This window comes from Thunnus maccoyii, chromosome 9, assembly GCF_910596095.1.
Source record: "Thunnus maccoyii chromosome 9, fThuMac1.1, whole genome shotgun sequence".
Taxonomy (NCBI): domain Eukaryota; kingdom Metazoa; phylum Chordata; class Actinopteri; order Scombriformes; family Scombridae; genus Thunnus; species Thunnus maccoyii.
The window spans coordinates 29,253,810-29,266,376 of NC_056541.1; the positions used below are offsets into that span (position 1 = coordinate 29,253,810).

A 12,567-nucleotide genomic window follows, 5' to 3' on the forward strand; every position below is an offset into this window, starting at 1 on the left:
TGAGTGAAAGAATGACAGAGTAAAAGAGAGGAGGGGAACAGGGGGTGGGAGGAAGGGGAGTCACGTCAAAGCCAAGAAGTCATGTCATGCAGCTAAGAAGTTTCCTCTTCTTTCTCCTTCTTCGGCCTCTCACTCCTCCTTTCATCCTTTCCTCCATTCCTTTCTTTCCTTAACCTCCTTCTCCTCCCCCTTTCTCCTCCCTCCCTTTCTCTTCTCCCTCTTACCCTTACTCTTGTTCCAATTTTTTTCTCTCCCGTCTCTCGTTCGTCTGTCTGTGCTGCAGTGTATAACCAATTCAGACAGGGAGAACGGCTACAACAGCTCACTGCAGCTACCTGACGCCACGCTCAACTTTGCCAAGAAGCACCCACTGATGGAGGACAAAGCTCTTGCTCGCCCCCTGCTGCTCACCAAAGGCGTCAACTTCACCAGGCTGGCGGTGGATCGGGTTAATGCCCTGGACCAGCGGGCATACAACATGCTGTTCATCGGCACAGGTACATATGACATGAGGACAGTTTTCTGTGAAGAATATTGACACTAGGATCAGCCTGCAAAATTCAAGCAGTTAATTCAATGATCTTTTCAACTCCTCTTCAACTTCTTCATACTCATTCATACTTATACTTTAAACCAGTCACTACTGTGTGTACTTAATCATATTAATCAAATGCTTACATAAGAGTGGAATGAGAGGAATGCTCAAATCTCCCTCTTCAGCTCTTGAACTTAGTGACACTTGAACTATTTACAGTGCACACACTTCAGCTATCTCTGGTGCTTCAACTTCAACTGAAATTTCACTTTTATCTCTTATACATTTTAACTGACAGGTCAACTGCTTTCTGTGCTTACTAATAAACTGTCAAGGGCTGTTTACAGGGCTTAAACATGAAATTAAATTTCAGATGCTTTCAACAAATACACTTCAAAAGACATATAAAACCCTGACAGTGCTTACACCTCAACTGACACTTCAACTGCTTTAAGTACTTCAACTTAAACTGCAACTCCCATTCAAAATATCAAATGCAGACAATTCCACAATTTCTTTAAGAACACGCTTACATTTTCTTCAGAAAGTTAAGACTTTTTTGGTCACATATTAAGTTATTTGGGATGAAGCAACTGTAGCAATAATAATATAATACAATACAATATAGTATAATGCAGACTTAGAGTGCACCACACTGTCAAACTTTAAAAATGTTCTCAGTATCTACAAAATTTAAGCCTCATAATCCAGGGTTACAGTTTACAGCTTTTTTGCATGGTTGTTGTATTGGATTGTATTATATTGTATGGTCCTGTTATTTTGTCCACCTCCTGTAATATGATGTTCTCATGATATGGCAGTGAAAATACAGAGAGAAAACGCATTCTTTCTTCATATTCCCCTATTCCCTCCACTGTTGGCCAGTGTGTTTTTGTGTGTCTGTGTTGGGAGGAGTCGCTCACAGTATTTGTTGAGGAGATGAGAGCTTTCAGTCTATGGCAGGAGACAGGGACAGGTACTGGCATTAGGCATGGTGGCACAAAACAACATGCCATCTGGCCAGACTTCAGCTGGGTTTCAATTAAGGACTTGATTTGCATGCCAAGATCTATCTTCATGCATCAAAGGAAATGTCAACGTATGTGCGACTTAATTAATATCTCCTGTCAGTAGCCATTGGGCCCGTATGCAGGTGTCCTGTTTTGGCACAGATCTAGAAAAATCAGCCGACCCTCCCTGAGCCTTAATCCTGAACACAGATCTGACAGTAGATTCCAGGGATTGTGAATTTCAATGTAGCCCATCTCATGAATGGAGAGAGACTCAACTGCTTACCATTCAGATCACTGTGGTGGCAGAGTGAGTGTAGCAACTGACAGTGTGACAACAGCGGACTCAGGGCTTCTCTGCTGGCAAGCAGGGGAGGCCAACCCGGACACACACGTGGACACACCGACACACACATGGACACACATCCAGGGATAACACACTCACAAATTGATATACACACACACACACACACGCACTGATATACACACTCACACTCCCGGAGCCAAGTGCAGTCATCCCCGCTTGTCGTGCTTCACAGCACAAACTCAACAGGGCCCTTGGCAGACGTGCGCTCATAGTGCCAATTGGGCTGTGGGCTTGATTAGCTGTTAGCTGCAGCATAGCGACAGCTGATGTGAAAAGAGAGAGAGAGGGAGCGTTTGTCGAGACTGTTTTTCAGAAAAACCAAGCTACAGGATTGAGGGATTAGTCGACACTGGTCCCTGACGCCCTGAGAAGCAAGTGTGATGATATGCCTGCTGCTTGCAGTGCCTGTATGTGTGTGTGTGTGTGTGTGTACATGTGTGTGTATGCATGTATTTCCTTCTATCAAGCCTCCCGTTGGCTACCGGGTTAGCTTTTCATATTATCCGTGACAGTCTCTTAATCAAGAGGACCACACAAGAAAGTGCATGTCAGCACGTAATGCTAGCCTATTCCACAGACACACACACACATGCACACGCATGCATGCACACACACACACACACACACACACACACACACACACACACATCAAGGTCACCTCACCAGCTGTGCCTGAAACGCCTTTCATCACAGGGGATCTAAACTTGTTCACAATGCCCTACATGAAAGGAGCACAGGATCTCCTCTTCCTCCTCCAGCAGCATCAGCTCCCCACACACTGCTTGAAAAAGTCTTCAAATGTCCCCAATGATATTACCTTATACCCAAGGCCAGGAACAGCATCTCAACTCTTTTAAATTCACTTTTAAATAGTTTGTAGGTGAGCTGGGCAGCTGAGTAATGCAGCTGTGTGTTCTGGCAGGGCAGGTTGTTTTCTTTTTCATTTTTGGCCTTTCTCAGTTACAGAGTTGCATGAAATGTCAGTGCAGCTAGGGTGGAAATCTCAGGAAATGTCGGTTGATTGAAGTTGCAGAAAACTTGATGACACATCAAGCATATCGTGCAATTATGCTTCTGAAAGCAGATGAGATTACTTTTTCAGTGGAGAGTACTTTCCTCATCTTTAGAGATCTTTTCCACAGCAGGCATTTTTCAAGCCATAGCAGAAAAAGAACAGGTGTAATTAATAACATTAATTAAAGCTGCATTCCAGTTAGATGCTCCAGTTCCAGTGCATTGATATTTGCTTGCAGGCTCTCTGGCATGACTTATTGGAGCACCCCAAATGTCATTAATTTTATTGGTCTCACCTGTACTTTTCCTGCTGTGACAAGTAAAAATGTAGCATTAAACCTTAAACAAGCCATTGCCTTAGGTAAACCAGATAATAGGCATTGCAAACCACAACATGAATCAATGGTATATTGGTAAATTCAAGAACACAGTATGTTTTTTTGGCAATCAATATAGTACATGAGCAGCAGCTAAAGACAGTATTTTGTAGTGAGTGATGTATCAAGTGATGATTTTCAGCCTGTGCTTTAATATTTTAATGAATTGCTATGGCATCAAAGGAGTGTGTTTGTATATCTTGTCATGAATATTTAAATGAACTTCTATGCAGTCACAGGTGTGTGTTTGTGAATATATAAGTACATTATTAATATTGAAGTAAAATACTCTGCAGTCACAGGTGTGTGTTTACGTATCATTAATATTTAAATTGACTGGTATACAGTCACAGGTGTATTGATACATTTATTATATCACATCATTATTATTCAAATGAACCAGTGTGCAGTCACAGTTATCATATCAATGGTATTTAAATGAGTTGTTAGTGTGTCAAAGGTGTGTGTTTATCAGGTGTTTTGTATTGAGACTCAGAACGGCTGAAGCTGTTTGAAAGTATATGTTTTTATGCATGCCGTGAAAGATTGCCTCTCTCATTGAAGTGGATGAAGAAGAAAGTCTATGGCACTGACGTGAACTTGAATTGAAAGTTTAATGGACCAAAACAGAAGTGAAGTGAGCTCAATCTTTCCTCTTCCTCTCCTGTGTGTTGCAGCGGAGGGCTGGCTGCAGAGGGTGGTGATCCTGGGCTCTGAGGCCCATGTGATAGAGGAGATCCAGCTGTTTGAGACAGCCCAGCCAGTGGACAGCCTGACCATCTCCCACTCCAAGGTAAGGAACCAGAGAGAGGATGTCTCTCGTTTTTTTTTTCCAGAAATGTATTTTTAAAGGGGAACTCTACCAATTTTACACATAAAGATCAATTTACTAATCATGGGGACTTTTCTGTGGCTCTGGAGGAGTTTTGTCTAAGATAATATCCCATGATGGAAAGCCTGTATCACAGACATGGGGCATGGAGTTTGAAAGATGTGTGTTAATTACACAAAGGTAAAAGCAGTCTAGCATTTTTGGAGCTTCACCTGAACTAGTAACAAAACATTAGGATATCTTGGCCTCTGCTGCATCAATTTTGACCATTCTGATGTAAATCTGTTTCTCACTAGTCCTTCACTTTTATCTAAGTGCTATGCTAAAGCTAAGGGGTATGCTCAAAAAGAAGTAGTTCATAGGACGTGCCATCTGGCCACATCGGAGGGCAAAAGTGTTTATACTGTAGCTGTTCAGTATGGCCACTCTCAAAGGTAGGGGAGGGGGGTGGCCATCGTTGAGAGGGGGGAGATAAGATAATCATTTAAGTTTGAGAGTAAAGGAGCACACATTTATAGTCTTTCCTGGAAGGCACTCATAGTGTTGCATTTAGTTGAACATTCAAAAAGTGAGTCTAAAGTATAAAAAAAGAGGTTGAGAGAGAAGGTCAAACCCTCCTTACTTTCTCACCTCACCTTTCTGCACACCTGGCCAATCACTGCGGGACGTGGGTGTGAATGTCAGATTTTTGGTTTCGGGAAGTCACAGAAGTTGTCGGATGCAGCCCCCCAATTCTGACACCTGAAATGTGTTTCAGATGTTATTAAATCATCCAACAAGCACTTCAGTTGAAGAGATTTTATAAAAAGATAGCCACTCTTCTTTCTTTATTTGATAGCTTGAGTCTGAGCTTCCAGCTGCTCCATCTCACTATAGTAAAGCATAAGCCTTATGCATATTATCTTTGTGGAATCCTAGATGTATTGTTTTCTTTTTGAGAGATGAGAAATTTTAATGGTCTCTCAGGGGGGAAAAGTTGTTCAAAGTTCTTTTGTTGTTTTGCGGATCTCCTGCCTGACCACCCTGTCAAGCATGTTTCTGTACTTCATCTGATCATGTCCCTCGAAAGTAGCCTTGGGTTCCATTAGCTTGCTTTGCTGTTGCATCACTTGTTCATTGGTATTCAGTGCTAACACTTGGACTTTGTCTTCTGCTGGTCTGTTATTACCCTTTTTGCCAGACACTTACACTCATAGATGCATTGACAACAGACAGGCAGTCAGCACGGTGCCATTGGCTCGGTGCCATTCAGCTGATGATTTTATCAACACTGCCCTTTTTCAGATCAAGTGCAGTGGGGAATTGAACCCCTGCCCCTGTTGTTTTCTCAGTGTCCCTGCCCTGTCAACTGAGCTTCTGTGTTGATGCTGGTCATGTCCCCGTGGCTCTACGATGGCATGTCCGCCGATCGATGCAGTTTTGACTGGGTGTTCCCAGCGCCAAAGCCCACTGCTTATCTCATTAATGCTGGCTTAGCCATGACCAGACATTTTATAACAGCTTTCGTGAAAAGAGCGCAACCCAGATTGGATTGGGAAAGGGTCGGGGGGTTGAATGTTATTGTAATTGAGAGTGATTATCCCATTATCTCTTCTAAACCCCGAACTGAGTCACTCTCTCTCTCTCTTTGTTTATCTTTCTTCTTGCTTTTCATCTCTCTCTGGTTTCTGTCTCTGGATGATGGCTGGATCTGTTCTGCGTCTCCTTCTTCTTTCTCTCTCCTTTTTGCTCTGTCTTTCTGTAGAAGTATTTGTACATCGGCTCTCGTTCAGAGGTTCTCCAGCTGCCCTTGGCCAACTGCAGCCGCTATCAGTCTCAGCCAGACTGTCTGCTAGCCCGGGACCCATACTGCGCTTGGGACAGTGAGGGTCGGGCCTGCGTCCGCATCGACCTCCACCGCGGGTGAGCAGAGTACATATGTGCACCCATAGATACACACCGATATGAATTTTGAGGCTTGGTATCAACATTTTAAGAAAAAACCCTGATTACAGATATTGAAAAGTCTCTGCAGAAGCCTCTAGAACACTTAGATATTATGTGCCCCTTAAACTCTATATTGACATCATATTAATGAAAGTCTTACAGCTGGATATAAGAAGCCCTCTGCTTAACATGCTGGGATTTCTTTTGTGAGCCGTGTGATACAAACCATATTGACAAGCTGTGGTCTGCATATTAGAGCTGGACAACATTTGCCAATGTCTATGTTAAGTACATTTATATACTATCTGTAGATAAAATCTAGATATTACCTGGTTTTCTATAAATTTGGGTTATTTTGAGGATAATTATTGTTACAAATACACAAAAGATCGCACATACACATAGTGGACCCAGTGGTACTTGTAGAAATGTCCCTCAGTTCTAGCAATAACATTATTAAACTTCAGCTCTGCCTTCTGCTCTTTCCCCTCCAGGTCCACCTCCTCCCTGTCACAGGACCTTATGCTGGAAAGGTTCAGCCGGGGAAAAGCCAAGTTTGATAAGCCTGTCTCCATCCCCAGCCCTGGTGAGTGTGGGGCTACACCTCAGTAGTGGCCCCTTGTGGGAATTGACTGTCAGTGCAGGAGTAAGTCAGTAGAAAGGAAAAAGACTGGACTTGAGCTGACTGAGTGAATACATTTGGATTGAGCTGGATGAATTGAATTAAGTGGAAGAGAGCTGGCTAGTGCAGAATATGAATTGGAATGATTATGGATGACACTTAACCACCCCTCCTCTCCTGTCTATTTCACTCTTCCCCTCCTTCTCCCCTTGTGTCCTTTTGCAGAGCACTCTCGTCTTCGGAACGTAACGGTGGTGGTTGGGTCAGACATGGTGCTTCCTTGCCAGCTGGTCTCTAACCTGGCTCAGCCCTGCTGGTTCCTCAACGACCGTGAGCTCCAGCTGGGTGACCCGGAGGCAGGGGGGCCACGCTTTGACCGGACCCTCAAGGCCCTTGTCGTCCCCGAAGCGCGTCCGATGCAAGCAGGCCGCTATATCTGCTACTCAGAGGAGCAGGGTGTCAAGTTTCAGACGGAGCGCTACCAGGTGGCTGTAGTAGCCAGTGCTCCGGTCTTCATGGAGGCCCGGGCTCCAGACAGCAGCATGGGGCTCTTCTGGGTGCTGGTCATCACCCTTGGTGCAGCGTGCCTAATGCTCTTGGTGGCAGCTCTTTACCTGCGCAGGAGGCTGAAACTGGCACTGGGAAAGGGAGCTGACATGAAGCCACTGGAGAGCACCCTGGTCTACCCCATCACCCTTCCAAAGGAGCCACCCACCTTTGTTCCCAGCAAGATGCCCAGCGACGAGGACCGTTTCTGGGAGACGGGCGCCAATTATTACTACTCAGACGGCTCACTGAAGATCGTTCCCGGTCACGCCCTGGGGCCCAGCAGCGTCAGCAGCACGGCGTCGCCCAGCGCCATTCCCGGCCAGCCCATCCACTCCCCCAGCCGTCTCAGCCTCACCAATATCCGAGGCTCCGGTAGCAATGGCTACATCCGCCTCAACCTGAGCACAGCAGGGGAGGAGAGGGCTAGCGGGGCTGGTGCTGGGGGCGGCGGGCTGGGAGGCCTGGGCATGGGTGGGAACGACTACTCCAGTCCCTTCAAGGAAGAGCTGAGACGCACTCTGCAGCAGAGAAGTGTGCTGCCTGATGCGAACCCTGAGGAGTCGTCCGTCTAGGCCTGTCCTCCTCCGTCTCCATTACCTGAGTTGGAAAAACAAAACAACCAACCTACCTCCCTCCTTTTGAGAATGCTCTCTCTCTCTCTTACAGTGACATGTTGTCAATTCCCCATGCTCTCTCTCGCTCTGCCAATGCCTGTTTGGCTCACTGTAGACATTTATAGCACACAGCATGTTAAATATACACACTTGTACACCGTGTTCGCCAACATGCACTCTTATAAGTATTGTGTTCTGGGCACCATGCAGTCATGGACTTTTTCTGCTTCCACTGTGCAATCGCCCTTGTGTAAATTCTGTATTTAAAGAGGAATTCTGAACGCAGAGGAGAACACCTCAAGCATGGTAATCAAACAAATGGCGTTACATGTCTTCTGAAGGGCACATTTCTTTTATGTTGAGTGGACCAAGTGAGGCTTTTAGCCTCTGAGACCAGTTGAGGAATGGCAAGTGCAACTGACTGGAAATATTGAACTGATTCTCTGCGCTTCTGTTCCTTTGAGATCTTTTCAGCTTTTACTGCACTTAAAACTGGAAGTGCGTCTTCCCTTTTTGTATTTGTGAGCCAAGAGTGTGAGAGTGGTATAAAAAGAATAATTAATCTCGAAGCAAGACGACAATCATGTCCTCGTAGCTGGAGCTCTGCGTGGGACAGAGAGGAGAGGAGAGAGAGCGAGAGACAAAGAGAGAGGAAATTAAATGGAAAATGAAGTGAATTGGAGTGAAAGACGCAAGGGGGGTTTTTGAATGAAGGACAATCTCTCAAGACTTTCTCTGCTCAATTTGTTTTTTCCCCCCAAGTTGTATTTACCCCCAGAGAAAGTCCTCGATCCCTTCCACTTTAATTTGTTGTGATGGTTGGTTTGAATTAAGACATTTCTTGTTGTTATTTTTCTATGTCTTACGGACTACAACAGTGTTTCAAGCGGTTATTAAGTGACTAATGGCTCCCCTCTGTGAATGACAGCGTGAGGGCAAGCGCTTACATTCCTCGCTCAGCCCTGCACGGTGACCTTCAAATGCACCTTCAAGTTAAATATACTACAAGTGCACTCCATACTACATTTATTAGAGTAACAGTGTAGAACAGATAAGTGTTTTGGTTGAGCTCTTTTGGACGTTTGTTCATCTCCTCTGAAAAGAAAAGGCTATTTGCATTCAGCTCTTAGCAGCAGGACAATAACTGCACACTTAATTCCAAATTGAAGTTGACGCGAAGACTTTAGGCATAGAGAATGTAGTGGAACCCTCACTGTTGCGACCGCTGTGGATGTCTCAATAAGTGCTTTATATCTTACGTGTTTGGTGAAGGTGGTAACTTGCACTGCCAAGAAGGAAACTACCCCTCCCACACACTCATTCACACACACTACCAGTCCTCTGAATGCCAACCATCCTGGACTACAGTGTGTTTGTGAAACCCCCTTAAATCCCATGAAACCCCTCCCTCTTACCGACGCCCAGAGACTGACCCGGGGCTACTGTGGACATATACTAAGGAAGAGCACTGTAAAACACACCATCACAAAAAGAACACACTTGCAGTGTTGATGGAAGAATGGACAGACAGACTGATTGCTGCCGTGCTGACAAGCTTCTGGCTTCAGGCGGGAAGCAGCCGTGAACCAGTGAAAGGTATTGTTCCACTTAATTAATTTCATGCAAACAGATTTAAGCAAAGTTCTAACCTTAAACAATTTCCAATTTAGCTTTTTGGTTGTAAGTGCTGCTCAGTGTAGTGTTAAGAATTATTTGGTTTATTTATCTGGCTCTCCCTTTGCTCGACTCAGCATTAGCACAAGCTTATTAGCTTTCTTACAGAGAGTTCGATAAAAGAAGATTGTTACCACTCTCATATCTTTCCGTTAAAAATGAAGCTATACCTGAAACAGTTAGCAAGAAACTCTCTGCAAGAAAGTAAATAATTGTATTTCCCAAAACTAAAATGAGACGATACAAATCCTCATGGGTTGATTGCATGCATGCCTGTGTTCCTTCAAGGTAACACCACATATGTTGAGTGATATGAGGAGACAAGCATAACAGTAGGAAGGTGATCTTGTAATGAATAAATGAAATGGTGGCGTTATTGCAGCATACATATATGCCCTATAGATTTGAAAAAATGAAGTACCATAAATGTAATATGGCTAATGTAGACTGGTTTATTTTTTAAACTGTTTCAAATCAATATGTATCCATTAAGATGAAATCATTGTCCTATCATCAATGTGCTCTTCTTATGTGAAGAGATAAAGTAGTCTTTGGTGCTCAGAGATGTTGTTATATCATATGTTCCACACCATTTGGCCAATCCCCTACTCATCAAATGTTGTCCTTGTGCACTCTAGGATATAAGTCTTGAGGGACAGGTGCATCAGAAAAACTACTTTCATGGCAAAAGATAAGAAAACACCCATCACACTGCCTGAAGCGCACAACTAGAGCATTTTATTAAAAAGAAAATGTTTCAATCATACAAGGATCAAAATAAGTTGACCCAAGAAAGATTTTGGGATGAAATGTTCTGCTTGCACAATACAGCCAGTGAACAAGACCTTTTCTGCCAATAACCCACTCGAAACTGCCTGTTTTACAATTGCTCCAAGTTCTCATTTACTTTTTTTCTTAAGTCACCTACAATGGCATAGTAGGGTATGCTTAAGTGCTAGCATGAAGCACCAGACTTAATGATCTAAATATAAAGTACTCTCATGGTGATACAGTGATATCCTAAAAAATATAACCTACTTCCTGATCTCATTTCAAGAAAACTTTACAGACAACACTAGGAAAGTGAAGTCATATTAGGTCTAACTTTTTGGCATTTAGCTAACTTGTCTGTCTTTTTTCCTCTCTTTCTATGCTTTGTCCATCAGGGGTGGTTTTTGTTTTTGGAACGTGTCTGTCGAGACCAGAGGAGAACAGCAAGAAGGAAGGGGAGGACAAATATACTTTGTTATGCCCCATTGTGTACAGAGTGCTGAGAGAGATGTAAAATATGAAAATGATCCCAAGGTTGAAGAGGTACTCAGCCATCAGCGCTCCATCCTAGTGTTGCATGATCCTCTGCAAGTGGACTCTACATCTTTGATATGATCATCCTTGTAGAAGTGCATCATTTTGATTGATCATTTTTGGACTTTTACAGACACTAACATTGTGGAATACTAATGTTCTCTTTGAAAAAAAAAACAAAATATGTCTGATTTTATGGTTCAAGGGTTGTACAGGAATTCACGGCTGCATTTCAACATGTTTACTTTTTCTGTGCCTCTTCACCTTTTAGATAAGCCAAAGTAGACTGCAGATGCTTTTGTTCTTGTTAAAATACTTAAATTAATTTTATTTGATTTCAGATTGATATTTAAGTCTCAGCAGTCCGTCCACTTTGCTACACTGAGCTGATGTCTGCAACTTTTCTGCATATTTTATCTGCAGCTACATTTTCCCTCAAGCAAAATGCAAAAAAAGACTTGAGGCTGATGAACTTACTGTTTGCTCCCTGTTTACATGTCAGTAGTGATCTGCTGGACCTGATCCATGATCCCTTCTCTTCATGAAGGCTGCTTAATGTACCAAAATGTTAACTATTATTTAATTTGTCAGCCCCTAAAAACCAAATAAGTAACTGTTGATTTAAAGCCAATCAGTGATAGAATGTGTCCACTTCATACAGTAGTATTAAATCCCCTGAAGCAGAAGCTAAAAACACATTAGCTTTTTTTTTTACTGGTACTTGCTTACATCTCAGTACATTTCTGTTAACAATTAGGCTTTACTTTCTAATCAAACATGTTGCAAAAAAGTAAAAAGATGTTTAAAGGAATAGGTCTCAAGCTTGAAAAAAATGCATGTGTGATGTACTTAATGTGCATTTCTTCTTCAGTTCTTACTTGTTTGCTCATAACAGTTTCCCCCACACAAGGCTTTAAGTTCTGCTGTTTTCCTTGCATTATAATTTGTATTATTGTGTATCACCCCGATTTTATTTTGCCCCATTTTTGCTCGTCTGTTATTGATCTTTTATGTTTGTTTTTAAAGTATGTTAAGTAACTTATTTCACTTGTACAAACATGTTGATATTTATTATCATTGTACATATGTCCTTATTTTTTATATGTGTATATATACACAAATAAAAATAGAGATATAAACGAGTTGTGTGAGTTTATTTTTTAAAGGGGAAGTCCACCAATTTCTAGTAGAAGTATTATTCAACATTTGACTACAGTTGTATAATATCTCCTGTGGCTCTGGAGGAGTTTTTCCGATTCTGAGAAAATAAACCTGGTGATGTCATCAGGGTTGATGATGTAACTGGGGTCATCTTTGCTTGGACTTGGAGACAGTTACAAGTTAATAATAAAACGCTATAGGGGTGTGAAAAGACATAGGTAGGTAGGGAGGGTCTTAACAAAAATATGCCACTGGTTGCATTATAGGAAATATAGGACTTAAGTTTTTGGGAGCTTGGCCCAGGATATCTTGGCCTCTGCTGCATCAATTTTAATCATTCCTTTTTGAATCTGCCTCTTGTGAGTCCCCAAACTTAATGGAGGTGGAATTCTAAATAACTGGAGTACAGTTTTAATGCATAAAGAATGTAAAAGGTGAACACTGGACTTTGTTTCCATATTTTAACTGATTTAAAGCAGAGATTTGCAACCAAGGATAGTTGTATCTCAGGAAATAATTAAGCTGTTATGTTTAGGACAAAAAATATATATATATCAACATGTGTTTAGGAGGAAAATAAA

The 12,567-nt window shown here is 42.6% G+C and overlaps 1 protein-coding gene across 1 annotated transcript in view; it reads left to right on the forward strand.

The window, feature by feature from the left end:
* Window positions 1-11,909, forward strand: part of sema4c (sema domain, immunoglobulin domain (Ig), transmembrane domain (TM) and short cytoplasmic domain, (semaphorin) 4C) — a 94,814-nt gene extending 82,905 nt beyond the window's left edge. Inside the window, exons 12-17 of the mRNA XM_042422362.1 lie at window positions 284-497; window positions 3,981-4,096; window positions 5,880-6,037; window positions 6,556-6,647; window positions 6,909-9,442; window positions 10,687-11,909. Of these exons, the coding sequence (XP_042278296.1) occupies window positions 284-497; window positions 3,981-4,096; window positions 5,880-6,037; window positions 6,556-6,647; window positions 6,909-7,804 (1,476 nt within the window). The 3' untranslated portion in view covers window positions 7,805-9,442; window positions 10,687-11,909. The remainder of the gene's footprint in view (window positions 1-283; window positions 498-3,980; window positions 4,097-5,879; window positions 6,038-6,555; window positions 6,648-6,908; window positions 9,443-10,686) is intronic.
* Window positions 11,910-12,567: the final 658 nt, after the last annotated feature.